The following is a 15162-nucleotide window of genomic DNA, read 5'->3' as shown; positions in this document are numbered from 1 at the left end:
ACTGACAGAAGCACTCTGAATCTGTTTCATAGTATACAACAGAAACGTAGGCCAAGATTAATCAGTAACAGGTTCAAACTGGTAAATAGTTGTCACTCAATCAGCACCAGAATGGCTATGACTTCAAACTATGTTATCGCAAAATTCAAACATGCATGTGGTAAGCGAACCTCCTTTTATCCAGTGGTATTTTGATGGAATAATAATAATTGATGGTGGCTTATCCAAAGGAGACTTTAAAAAACATTTAAAGCATATATTCACTGGTCACAGGGTCTAAATTACATGTAGTGTAGAACGATGCCTTCGTCCATGAAAGATGTAGTGAAACTCTATATATATATATACATATATATATATATATATACATATATATATATATATACGTATATATATATGTATATATGTGTGTACTGTATATATACAGTACTGTACAAAAGTCTTAGGCACCCTAGATTTTTTTATATATATTTTGTCTTGTCTGCATTAGTGTGTCAGTAGACTGCTCTTTATAGTAAATTTTTTAATATTTAGACACTTTTCATTTCATTATTTTTGAAAGCATCTTAGCTGTGCCTAAAGGCCCTGACACACCAGGCCGACGGTCGGCCGTCGGGCAATGTCGAGCCGTCGGTAAGCGTCGGTGTCCCTAGTTTTTGCGGTGTGTCCCGCACCGTCGGCACTAGTCGGACCCTGTCGGCGTCTTTTCGGCCGATTGAGCATGTTGAATCGGCGTCGGAGCCGTCGGTGAGAGAGATCACTCTGATTGGTAGTTTGTGTTTTGCCTCTGGATGATTGGACTGATAAATTCCTTCAACATGTGGAACTGAACAGGAAAGAGCCGAGCGAAATTTTTAAAATCGGAGGTTTCATTTATCTTCAGCTCTCGACACAGGTTCGGGAAAGCCCCTTGAGCCTGTCGCTGGAGTAACGTTATTCATGATTTCACCCATTTAGTGCGGTTTCTCCTTATTTTTCGCCTCCGCCTCTTCCTTTCTTCTTCCACAACCAAAAGACCAAGGGCTGACAACGCCAGTGCTATTTGCAACTTCTTATCAGACATAAGGTATGGAGAGTTATTTCCCCTCACGCAGGCGCAGAACGTACGTGCTAGTTGGCCGTCGGGTGTAGTCTTTGCGGTGTGTTCAAGTGCAACTTTTTGGACCAGACGCAGGCGACGTGAGGCGACGCAACAGTCGGCCTTCGTCGTCTCTGGTTCTTTGAAGTCGGTTTGGTGTGTCAGGGCCTTAAGACTTTTGCACAGTACTGTGTTTTTATTCATGTGTTGATTTTGTATTGATCAAAGTACGTTTTTAATGTAGGACCCGTTCGGCCTAGAAGACACCTGATAAAAAGAGAAGAGAAAGAGGGGGGATCATTCGCTGGATGCATCGCGGTTCATGATGGAACCAGTATCGGCCCCAGTGATCACCTTGATGTGAAACTCCAGGTTCTCATCCATGGAGTAGATGTGGTCAAAGATGTCCCTGGAAATACGAGGGATGATGCCCATCAGGTGGGGGTCATGGAGCTTCCCCTAAGAAAATACAAACACACCACATGTGATGATCAGTGGAAAAAAGATCACACCTCTAACTACCCTGCTACCATCATATTAAGACAATACTATAAATGTCAGAAAGGTTAGATATTAGTTAGATATATTAAAGAAAAATAAGTCTTCCGCAACCTGAAGAAAGCCTGAGGAAGACATGGGATAGTGGCTCCAAAAATCCAAAAAACAACAAGATCTGGTCTCAGTTCACCATTTTTTTTAAATTTCGGCTTCATCAGGCTAACATGTTTTGGCATAAAGCCTTCATCAGGCGCTATCCCATGGTGCCATCCCATGTTCCTCATAGCTTTCCTCATGTTTTAATTATAGCAGAGCACCAAGCCAAAAGGGCTACAAGAGGAAGCACACCTGCTGTTCATTTCAAGTCTTACAGAACCATTTCTACACCTATATCATTTCTGTATAGGTATAGAAATGGTATATCAAATCTATATCTGTAGAATTTCTGAGAGAATTTAGTAGATTCACAGAATAGAATTTATCATAGGAATATAGGCTGAAAATCAACTATATGGCATGGAAGACATGGATCTTGTTCCTGACATTAGTATTCTGAATCATTTGTCTTTTTCAAAAAATACAATTCATCCATAATCATATCTATATGAAATATACTGCATAGCACCTCGAGGGTATTTCATTTTTAGCGCCTTGTATAGACATTATTAATTCAGCGTGGGAGTCCCCATTCCCATTTCTTTCGCTGGAGTCCCCCTCAGCTAGATAAATGCAATAAAATGTTATTGACTCGGCAGTAAAAGTGTTATAGACTATCACAGCCGTGCACCTTGGGGCAGGGCTGTTTGTCCCACAGCAATTTATTACTCATTGGGTCTGAGAAGCAGCATATTAAGGACTGTGGTGGTCTGTTGCATATTAAGGACTTTTGGTGGTCTGTTGAATTGAACAGAGTTCTGAGCTAAAGCTGGGAGCTACTTAACACCTCTAGTTTGTCTGCAACCATTAAGAACAATAGGTGCATTTGTTGAGTAACAAGTAACAACAGTAACAGTCAGTAACAAGATGCATCATCCCTCCAAATGTAATCAATATCAGAATAAAAAAATAGTTATGGCCTTTCAAAGTTTGAAATTTTGACAATCAGTATAATTTTTTTAAACATCAGACCAAACTGCGCTGTAGGCTAGGGATGGCAAAGTCAAGTCTTTTGTATTGTATTGTATTTTACTTGTACACAATTAATGAAAATGAAGTAAAAGTTGAATTCTTAAACCTTAGCTATGAATTTTCGCACAACCTTGGCTCAATTTTCATTGAAACTCCCACAATCCTTCTTCATATGAGGAATCAACAAATTGGTCGTTCAGCTGTTGGTTTAGAGTTGGTCTGCTGACGACGCTACAGCACACAAGTCCTTTTGGTGAGATATTAATCCTGAGCCTTTCAACATTCCAAGGTAAATGGGAGGATGGGTGCACTTTATCGTTGTCAGTCGATAATGTTGCTGTCAGTTATTTATGTCAGTATGTCACAGTTGCCACTGAGACAGACATACATTTATGGCTAGTTCTGAGGTAAATAAATAGGGGAGCTAGGTTTATCATGGTCTGATTTTACTAAACAAATAATACACTGCCTATGTTTACATGCAAACAAATAATGTGACTATTGCTCTTACTCTGATTATAACAATAATTTGATTAAGCTGTTTTACATGTGTAACAGAAGTAAATACTCCCGTGTAGGGGCGTCCTGGTGGTTCAGTGGGTTAAGGCACGTACCATGTAACCGCAATGTCCTGGGTTTGAGTCTGGTCTGGGACCTTTGTCACATGTTACCCCCCACTTCTCTCCCAATCTGTCTCTCTTCATTGTGACTAACAAATAAAGGCAAAAATGCCCAAAAAACTCCTGTGAAACAGCTTTTAGACCATCACAGGACATTAAAACTCTCCATCGAAAGCTGATTACATTCTTTTAGGTGGGTTAGCAGCTCCTTAAAGGAATAGTTCACCAAAAAATGAAAATTTGGTCATTATCTACTCAAGTTTGCATGTCCGCGTAACACAGCGAGTTTGCTAGCGCTGCTCTGTATTAGCCTTCTCCAAAAGAACTAGTGGCCATGTCCTTGTTCTTTAGAGTCCCAAAAAGGGCAAAAAATGACCATAACATTTCTCCAAACAGCATAATCCATGTGTTCTGAAGCCAAACAACTGCACCATGGGTAGCCTGATATTCAGCCTGATGGCCATTTCGTTCCCACTCCATTGTTCAGCCTGAGATTGCCTCCTTGTTAGCCGTTTTCTGTGTGGGGGGGTTGATTTCACTAGTTCACACCAATCACTAGTGACCGACGTATCCGGCCGCTCTGAGGTTATTTTCAGTTACACTGATGCTGGGCGTATTTACTAACTTCAACAACAATCAACTGGTTGTTTTTGACAAAAATATTGTCTTTGCAAAGAAGGAATGATTTCAACAAATATTATTCTGCCGAAATGGCAATGAAAAACCATTGCATGAACGGTTCGAACTTCAGTCCCGCCCACAAAGGCACTGATTGGCTCGAATTGTTTCTCCAAGCGAGAACAAGCCGTTGACTAGAGCAACACCGGACTCTCTGGAACCAGGCTACACCGTGGGCCCAATAAAGTCCAATATTTACATAATTTTCTCCTAGATTTTCCCCACTCACTGAGCTCTGGTCGCCCTACAGCGATCTGGTGGAAGAGTTTTGCTGCCTTCATGTGCTCATTGTCAGCTCATACTTCCGAGTTTTACAGTCGTAAATACAACTTGTCATGTACTCAAGTACTTTTTAGTCAGAAATAACAAAAGGGACCCTGAAACACTGAAAAACAAGTAGCTTTTTGGTGACTTTTTTAGAAAGCAAGTGGTGCAGAGCTATTTTGGGCTGTAACAGCAGAATGAAGAGGAGAATATTCACATCAGATTTGTAATTGATATTTTAATAAGTTTATTGGCTAAAAGTTGTTGTATATGCATAACACCTAAAAGTTAAACAAAGAAGGAGAATGTCATATCTTGGCACCTTGGGTATCATGTAAAATTCGACTTTCCCATTTGTATTTATCAATTGGGTTGTTCAAGCGCGCTCTACCCGTAATTAGAATATTTCTGACAGAATTTGAAGGCAGCACGTACTTGCTACTGTTGTTGGGATTGGTGTGGTGCAGAACAAGTGCAGAAAATCTAGGAGATAATGAGGTAAATATTGGACTTTTGGACCCACGGTGGAATCGTTTGGCTTCAGAACACTCATTGTTGACTCAGAGTCATTTTATGTTCCTTTTATGGTCAACTGGGAGACATTTATGTACAAGAAAATGGTACAGAGATTATTACTTTAAGGCTCAAGAATTTAAGGCATTATTCTAAAGCAGAAAGTCAATTATATCTCTTGTTCTATATGTTTGAACCCAGAGCCCACTGAAGAGAGTAATCATCACACTGACCTCCATGGTGTGGGTCTTCCCTGATGACGTCTGGCCATAGGCAAAGATGGTCCCATTGTATCCTCCCAGAACATCTGTAATACACCAAGTCAGATTCACTAGCACTCTCCAACATGACTTTCCATACAAACAGTGGATTACAGCATAGGCTCACCTTTCTATAATCATATTGATCCAGTCACTCCAATGAAATAATGATAATTTACCAATCAAACCTCTCTGACCTAAAAATTACTAGAAGGCTTCATAATCCTTTTCTTATTAATATACTTACCGGTAAATATGAATGTAATCATGTTCAAACACTGCTAAATGTACCATTCACAGGATATCTCCAGAGAGGAGGGATTAGAATGAGTACTGACCTTTGACGATCTGCTTGGCACAGGTATCATAGACCTGCTCCTGGACTGTGTTGGGAGGCAGGACTCGGTCGAACACATAGGGCTTCCCCTGCAGGGAGAAAACATGCTGTCAAAGTAGTCCTATATTTTGGATAATCTTCATTTTGGATGATTGAGTACCACTTCTTCTTGCTATAGTCGACATTGGCATTTTTACCTCCGCCAAGGAGGTTATGTTTTCGGTGCCGTTTGTTTGTTTGTTTGTCTGTTTGTTTGTCTGTTAGCAGGATTACGGACAAACTACTGGCCCGATTTTCATGAAACTTCGTGGAAGGGTGTAGCATGGGCCAAGGAAGAACCCATAAAATTTTGGAGCGGATCCGGATCCGACTCACGAACAAGCAATAATAGCACGAACCTTGGCGGAGGTCTGCGCTCTCCGAGTGCCCTTCTAGTTGTGGACTGTTTTTGATGCCATTTCATTTCATATTAGAATCAACTGGAATCAACTGCATGTCTTCTTCACCCTTTTTTAAAAAAAAATTCCCCTCCTCCTATTATTTGTGTATGTTAGTGTCTGCATGTCATTTGGTGGTCTGTACGTTTGTAATTATTTGAAATTGTGAATAATAATAATTATATTAAAAAAAATGGTTTCACTGTTTCATCCTCTGACTTATCAGTTTAACTGGCCAATTAAGTTTGCACATACAAGGAATTTGACTTTAAACATGCAAAATTATAAAAGTAGAAAAACTAAAAATATATATTTTTTTGGAATAGTATATAAAGAAAGTAGTATAGAAATAGGTCTCTTTTTGGAGTCGTACATACAGAAAGTAGTATGTAAATATTAGTCGTATATAAAAAAAAATCAACAATGGGATAGGATAGGTCTCTTTTTGGAGTAGTATAGAGAAAGTAGTATATAAATATAAGAAGTATTGTTGAAACATACTGTTATTAGCAATTTATGCAATTTTGGGTTCAAGTCAAGTCAATACTGAACATCAACGGACAGATTACTGGCAGAGAAATGGTCTGTTATTGGACTTAAGGTGAATGTGCATTTCCCTCCACTAAGACTATGCATAGAGCCTCCTTGTTGAAATGCATGATTAGTCAGCAAGGCTTAATCCAAGCAACCACGATTGATATTTCCGAGTCAAACCCTGTCCTCCCCTGGGTGACGGTGAGACAGGAGGAGGCTTTTCAGGAGGGTTAAAGACATTTATCCCACCAAGCGTAACCAAAACAGCCCTAACAAACTGCAGAGTCTCCAGGCGCTTTGATCTTCCTGGCAGCTACAGCCAGACTCTAGGGAGTGTATTCTGGCATGTCTGGCAATGAGTTACGATTTTTTTCTTCCCCACAGCACAAAATGACCATAATATATCTGCAGAGGTTGACAGAGTTGTTGATCAATATCAATGACTCAACAATTACTGAGATTTCTGGGTTTCAAAACTCACTTTTCGACCTGTACTCTTGTTTTAGAACGAAAACTCCCCAGCTTTTGGAGTTTCAAGACACTCCCGATCATTCAACTTAAACTGTGGCACCATTGTTGAAGCTGAAATGGGTTCAAAATTACATTTATTTGGGGTGTCATGATTCCAGGATTCCAGGATGAGGTACATGCGTTTTTCACACACACATTGCCTACTGCAGCAGCCCGCCACCACATGAAACACGCATGTGCGCAACAAGCACTGAATAACATTCCCTGATACATGAACAGTCCAACGCATCATAGCGTCATAAAACCTTCCTGACACACATCTCTCGCCTCAAAATGTTTTCTATACACCTCTGTTCTCCTCCTGCGGTGACAATTTGTTTGAAAAAATGGGCAATTAAGCGATCAGTAGGGAGGAGACAGAGCAAAAACAAAGAGGTTCCACGCTTTCTGCTATAGTGGCATCTGTGTGCGGGGGAGGAGGTATTTTAATTCATCCCCCTCCTAAAAAAAGCCACTAACATTCTTGTTTTATCTCTGGCTCTCTGACAGAACAGTCACTCCTCTCTCAAGCGCTTACAGCAGAGGCAGGGGTCAACAATGCCAACAGTGTGTGTGTATTTCTGTGTGTGTGTGTGTGTGTGTGAGAGAGAGAGAGAGAGAGAGAGAGAGAGAGATGTTTCTTCAATAAGGTTCTAGTCGCCACGGAAACTGCATCCTGCTGGGAGCGGCCCGCGCTGATTGGCTGTTGGCTGCTTCCAGGTGTCCCTCGGCAAATCGAAGGGGACAGAAACATGATTGCTGTTGAATGATGCAGGCATTTCTCTTTCTCTCTCTCTCTCTCTCTCTCCCTGTAACCTCTTTCACACATGCAGCTTTTCCTGTAAATGTTACGGACATTTTCCGCTGTGTTGTGTTGTGTGGGGACGGGACCTGGTGTCAAAATTCAGGAAAATAGACTATTTGCTATGTCAAAATTGGCTATGTTTGGGGAGGGAGGAAGAAAATCCAGTTTATTTGTATGGCAGTCACAGTTACAGTGTCAAATAAATGAAAAGAGAGAAACTGCCAGACAGTTTTTGGTTGGGTAAACAAGCCAGACCCACTGACTTTGCCAGAAAAATCTATCTCAGCATAGTACAATGTTACACACACACACACACACACGCACGCAATCTCTATTCTGCTGCAATATTAAATTCAGCATAGGCTTGGGCGATACTGTCCCGCCAAAATATTGCGATGTACAATGTTATCGTGGGTTTTTTTTTTTTTCAGGGATTTTTTCAGGGATTTTTTGTGCAGGGTATTTAATTTTATTTCTTCCAAATTACATCAAATTTCTAGGCTATAATAATAATTATTATTATTAGCAGCCTAGAAATTTGATCTTACTATTGAAGCATTGGTGGAAACAATGGCCATTTGGTATAATTTGCTCATTCCTGCTATTTCTAGAAAAATGGGCTGATTGTGGAAAATGGAACCCACTTATATATAAGTATGATTACCTTTTTTATTTTTTTTTACTATCCTACCACTTGTACAATTGTGATCTAAGCAACACATGTTGCCATGGCTGGGAGGGATAGGGGAAAAAAAATTCGATTTCGCGGGATATTCACGAAATATCGCAATATTCGATAACATTGAACATCGGCCCAAGCCTAGTTCAGCAAGGCTTTCCTTTCACCACCTTGACGCAAAATGTTTTTTCTCTCATCACCACTGATGCTAGAAGAAGAAAGAAAATCCGACCTCCACCTGAACTCCACCACCCTCAACTATGTGCCTCTACAGCCAGATATGACTTATTGGTAATACTGTAGCTACAGTATACAGGCAGAACCGCTGCTGGAAAGACAAATGGACGACGCAGTTACACTCCAGTGTGACTACACATGACACACACACACACACACACACACAGACACACACATACTGTCTAAATGCCATGTTCATCCTCTCAATAATTGATGTGGCTCCCATGGGAGAGTGGCAGGCTCTGCTGGAGTGCATGATGTTTCCAAGCCTGAAGAAAGGTCCAGACATGTTAATTCAACATGCTCTCACCATGCTCAAACATGGCGGCCACTTTATCACAGCAGGCTGCTTGGCTTAACATCCACTATCCAATACTACCATTACACTAATATAAAGTGGGTGTTTACATGTGATCGAATCTGTGTTACCCTGTGTAGGTAACAAACAAGCATACAAATGCATGCATTCTTTTCTCAATTTGCATGTGTTTGTGTGTGTGTCAATATATTTGTAATTGCTGATGAGGATTCCACACAGTGTCCAACCGACTGCTCCCCTGCCAATCACATCTTAAGCCTTCAGCCTCCATCGTCATGGAGACAGGATTACCCACGAGACCCCGCAGCTATACGCTCCACGTCTGTCCCTGAGGCAGCAGACGTTACTCTAAAACAAAGGCACAGCGGTCAGTTTTTCACATCTACAACAAGACAAGACTAAACTCGCTGAATGGAAACTGTAACTGAAGAAAACTGAAGAGCCTTAAAAACACTAAAAGCACTACAGTGGATTAGGCGTCATTGTTTACACCAATACATCAATGTAATTTAATTGCTACAAGTAAAATGTTAATTGTATTATTTCTGCAAATAACTGCTATACTAATTGAGTGTCTGTATTTTACCACTACGTGCAGCATGAACGTCCATATTGTAATTTATAAAAATAGCGATGCTAAAACACTGCAATTGTGGAAAATCACCTCCTGTTTTATGAAAAAAAGATGTTTTCCACCAAAATTAGTTCAACGATTTCATTTGAATTTTCTCTGTATGCAATCTTAAAACATGGTGGCTGTGTGTGATTTTCCTGCTTGGGACTGCTGTCAGCTAGTCCACCCCCTGCCATGAGCCCCCCCACCCCCAATTCATGGAAAACCATAACAAAACCTAATCAAAGACCATCTGTGAGGTTCATGGGCTACATGTTGCTGAACATCTACAGAAAAATTCTAGACACGCGTGAGCAAAATCAAAGGACAAAATCTTGGGGTTTGAAGTGCATGTCTCCTATATTAGAAAATTTAACAGGTCATTTATTTAACCCTTTGTTTAATTGAGGCCAGAAAATCATTTCCACACAGCTGAGCTAAGACAAGCAATGGAGGAAGGCACTTTGGAAGCCAGAAATATTTTGTGGAACCATTTATATTGTCTCTCTTTTTATATATAAAAATCTCAATTTGTAACTGCCATAAGACTGTCATAGGGTCTTAAATGATGTTCATATAATGAGCCTCCTTAGAGATTAGCAACTAGTTTGAAAATGTCAATAGTGCTGCAAATTAATAATGTTAGTATAAATACCAGACCAAACCAAAGGATCACATGCAATATACAGCAGATATAATGTTTAGATTATCCATTGTATCCCAATTTGAACACATCTACTGGCATGTATAAAACAGAGAGACAGTTGTGTCTGCTTATGTATTTTTAGTTAAATTTATAACTTAACCTTTATCTCCCATCCTCTATCACAGTCTAGCCCCATATTCACTCCCTCCATCTGGCCTTGTGTCATTATAACAGCCCCGCAGCCTCCCTGAGCTCAGACAACCAGCAACAAGCCACAGGCGGGGCTAAACAAAGATGAGGTTACTGTGGGTTACAACCTCATTCATTATTCGCCAGCTAATAATGAGCAGAATTCAGTTAAATGCAGCTAGAAATGATAATAGATGTGCATACTTTAAAAGCACTGTGAACACAGAGACGCCCCGTGGCCGCGCATGGGCAGACCATGATGTGTAAGAGGACGGGGGTGGGGGGGTTCATCAATAAACATGGAGAAATACCATGAAATATTTGACTATACTGATTCAAAAAACAACTATTAGGGAAAGCCTCAAAATGCATGTTTTTCATGGTTGGTGAATTTAATTTCCTGTTCCATTTTAAGTGAAGTAGTATTGAGATAACATAGAAACCAGTGTTGAATAGAGTGGTGTAGGATTTAAAGGAATACACCAACTTTCAGTCCTGTTAAGTTATGAGAACATAGAAACCAAAATCATCCATTGTCCCTGGCTGCATGCTAACACTTTAGCATACACTATGTTGATATGTATGCTAAAGTGTTAGCATGGAGTCTACTATCACTCAACATAGTGTATGCTAAAGTGTTAGCATGGAGCCTGCTATCACTCAACATAGTGTATGCTAAAGTGTTAGCATGGAGCCTGCTATCACTCAACATAGTGTATGCTAAAGTGTTAGCATGGAGCCTGCTATCACTCAACATAGTGTATGCTAAAGTGTTAGCATGGAGCCTGCTATCACTCAACATAGTGTATGCTAAAGTGTTAGCATTGTGCACCAGAACCAATGTTCTCGTTCTCATCACAAGTTGACCAATGGGACTATCCTATTAAAAACTTTGTGTATTCCTTTAAGAAATACATTTGCAGGTATACACACACACACACACACACACACACACACACACACACACACACACATGCACACACACACACACACACACACAACACACACACACATGCACACACAAGTGGTGCTCCATTTGATACTGTATAAGCTAGTGTCCTGTATCTAACCCAGCACTCTATGGGTTCTGCTGTGCATCTGTTCTCCAGCACTCCTGCAGAGCAAACAAATCTATAGGTTTACAGTGTTTCTCAAGCATCAGAAGCACATTACGAATTCATCATGATCAACCAAGATATTGTGTGCTATAATAACACACAACATGCAAATATTCTCAGGTTTATGGTTTCTAGGGCAACTGTCAGCTACTAACAATGGTGTAAAAAAGTCATACCGGTTTATAATGAATAATAATGCATGGAATTTTCTGATGTGATTATACTGTAAGACTAGTGCATTTGTAATTATAATACACTTGTCTCCCAACGCACTTCAAGTACCGACTTCAGACTACCATTTTCCAAAGCAATATTTGTTCACTCTTTGCAGTATGTGAGGAACAGTGTCTGGCTTTCTGTATATATGGCCTGGATATGTCATGTGTAATTGTCAGACTAACTGGGAAGTACCTAGGTATACGTTGCTATGCAGCTAAGGTACAGCCTCAGTCTGCTTCAACATTAAATGCAGTCCACTCCACATTCCCCCTCCTCCCTTTTTCCATTAGCGGTGAAGCAGTCTTTATTTACACTAGCTAAACGCATTCAGTCAGCCATCCTCTCCTCTCAAGCAGTCCCTGAGTTTTCCATTTGAATTACCGCCTAGACCATCTGGGGCATCTTCGTGGATTTAGACATGTAAAACGAGGGCAAACTGAGCTGTAATGGTCTCCTTTCAGGTGGAGTGAAACACCCACTGAGAGTCTCCAGAGTCCAGATGGCTCTCCAAGCGTGGGGGGGTGGGGGGTGGGGGTGTACAAGGGGTGCAGACATGACAACCACAACCCCAAGCCACCTTTCATGGGGGTAAAAAGAAGTTCCCTCCCCCCCTCCCATGACGCACAGACACATTCTGGTCCATTGAGGCTACTGTTGGTCTCTCTGCCTCGCCTCGGCAAAATCCAGAGACCATACTGGACTTCATCAAAAAAATCTAAAATACTACTTTAAAGTCACAATGAAATTGCATTTTGAGAGCTTCCTTAATGTGGTGTATTTCCTGTTAAAACAGGATGTTAGGGCGGGGCATAATGCGGGGAGGGATCATTCAAAAGTGTAAACCAACGGGAGATCAGTTAGGGAGAGAAAGACAGTTTTATTTGATGGGAAGGCGGGTTTGTTTTGTGTTGGTTTTGTGCTTTCCAGGAAGTAAAAGTAATGAGATTTTGATATAAAAATACAAGGAAATATAGTTTTTTGTCATTTTGTGTCATAAATTGTCAAATAGGTGTATGGTGTGATTAGAATGAGCTAAAAAGGCAATAAAGTCATTTTTCATTTCAGTGTGACTTTAACATAACTAGTCTCACAAGTGTCATTACCTTTCAGTTTTTATCTCTCATATATAAAATAAACAGAGATTGTTTTTGTAATATTTAATCCTGATGATTCTGAATGTACAGGCTAATAGATTATACTTCAATCCGCCCTCGTCCTTCCTCATGTTTTTAGCTCCTCCTAAACTGGCTCCGTCAGAGAGAACGATATACAAAAAAGCAGCTGGTACCAAGCTGGTGATAACTATGCTAATATCTATGTTCTCTATTGATTGGTTGATCAATAGAGAACTCAACTGATTTATTGGTTTGTGTCCCCTGGATTTGGCAGACTTGGTATCTGCATAACATCGGCATCAGCTCATATTATCAGTACTTAAATAAGAAGAGCATCACTCCTGATGTATGGATAAACAAAGAAGTTTGTTTTTCACATTGAAAGAAACCAGCCAATGGAACAGAACGTCTTGTAATCAGTTTTACTTTCAAAGATTAATTTGTAAAAGGAATGACAGGACGTATTACAAGGCTATTTCAGCAGATAAATAAGCAAAAATTGGTAACAGATCAAATCCAAACAAAAGCCCTGGTCTATACAAACTATGGGGCCTGTGGACACACACACACACACACACACACACACACACACACACCCTCATTATACTTGACTCATGCTCTGACAGACCCTCTTTGCTCTGAGAATAAATTTGAAGGACAGGACACAGCCTACTGGAAGCAATCAAGGAAGGAAGAAAAACTACTATAATGTGGAGGATAAAGTCATGTGCTCATTAGGACTGAGGCCCTGTTGATGCCTCATGTGTGTATGAAGTGGGGAAATCCTGTTTCTGGTCAACAGAAGAGGAAATGGCATTATTGTTATTATTATTAACTTAAAGCATTAGGTTCATTTTCATTTGAGGTATTTCTGTTGTCTCTGGTGATTTATCCAATATCCTCTAGAAGGATACTCTAAAAATATCACAGCAAAAGTCCCCACAGGAATATTACAGTGATACCATGGGAGGTAATACACTATAAAGTACTATAGGTTGCTATAAACTTACTAAAGTGTAGCCTATAAACACACTGTAAGTCCCTATAGGAATATTACAGGAACATTATACAGATTCTCGTTAGGGCGCAGTCGGACCGAGTAAGACAATGAGAAGAATGTACAACCTGATGAAATGATCATAGATGCTGAATTGGACTAATAACCGTTCTGAGAAGGAACCATAACAACATTATTTATCATTTAGACATGAGCTGGAACCAACAATAAAGACGGGAAATCTCTTTGCCCTGTCTAGCTTAGGCTTCGACCATAAAAGAGAAATTTACAATCTAAATAAACCGTATGGACTATCCACAATTGTCCGCTTATAACGGGTTCAAGCTTTCGCTCCAGGGTCAAGCTACAGAGAATAACAGAACACGACTTCCGGTCAGAAGATGCAAAATAAAACCCTCATTGACGAAATTTTGATAAAAGTGATCGATTCGGCAGGGGAAATTATATATATTGAATATATTGAATATAAGCAAATAACTAGAATAGCCTATAAAATAAATAAATTATTTAATTGTAAAAAAAAACTGGAAACGATAAACTAATAAAAAATATAAACCACTGTGTAAACATGTATGTAAATAGTAAATGTAAATAGTGTTATAAAAGTGTAACAATGTAAAAAAAAAAATGTCGCATCCATGTTACAGTGTTACTAGTGTTCCACTCCATATTTAATTCAATAATCCCAGTGTGAGTTTTATTTGTTTTTTGTTGTTTTAGACACCATGGTTATTTTGTCGGTCTCAAAAGTGGATATTTTACACTTTTATTGTGAAGGTCAAAATCGCCCAACTTCCGGTCTCGTTGTGGCCGACACTGGCGAACTTGACGCGGCTTCAGGTTGAGACGGGAAACATATTGCGACTATTGTGTGATGTGGAACAGTTTGACATGCTGTTTTCAAAACTCCAACGCCTGCTAAAAACACACAAGACACACACACACACACGCGCGCGCGGTTGTTGTACTCACCGTAATAACCACCGTGTCCTCCCCCTTGAATTTGGGGATGTATTTGTCTCCTCTGCCGACCTCCGCTTCATTCAACGGCCTGAAGCGGCACATCACTTTAACGCCGCACTCGGCAGCATCCACCATGTCAGCAGCACTGAGTGAAACCGCAAATATCCTAAGCCGATAAACTCTTTCTACTCAGGTTTCCCTGGTTTAGACGAGCAACATTAAAAACGGCACTCCATATTCACTCGTTGAAAAAAGAAAAAATAAATTCCAAGCGTTTGAACCATTTGAAAACACTGTTAAATCGAGAAATAAAGGCGAGACAAAAGAATAAATTGGTGCGGTGAGTACTCGAGCCAAGTCTTTCTGCCAAAACACTCCCCTGGT

General features: G+C 40.2%; 1 protein-coding gene across 1 annotated transcript in view; it reads right to left on the bottom strand.

The window, feature by feature from the left end:
• The window catches only part of kif5c (kinesin family member 5C), a 37990-nt gene extending 23077 nt beyond the window's left edge, over positions 1–14913 (bottom strand). The window contains exons 1-4 of the mRNA XM_071898915.1: positions 14788–14913; positions 5378–5465; positions 5013–5086; positions 1433–1537 (exon numbers count right to left, since the gene is read on the bottom strand). Coding sequence (XP_071755016.1) covers positions 1433–1537; positions 5013–5086; positions 5378–5465; positions 14788–14913 — 393 coding nt within the window. The remainder of the gene's footprint in view (positions 1–1432; positions 1538–5012; positions 5087–5377; positions 5466–14787) is intronic.
• Positions 14914–15162: the final 249 nt, after the last annotated feature.

The sequence above is a fragment of the Centroberyx gerrardi genome, chromosome 10, assembly GCF_048128805.1.
Source record: "Centroberyx gerrardi isolate f3 chromosome 10, fCenGer3.hap1.cur.20231027, whole genome shotgun sequence".
Lineage (NCBI taxonomy): Eukaryota > Metazoa > Chordata > Actinopteri > Beryciformes > Berycidae > Centroberyx > Centroberyx gerrardi.
The sequence above is the reverse complement of the archived record's forward strand: the minus strand, read 5'-3'. Positions and strand labels throughout refer to the sequence as shown.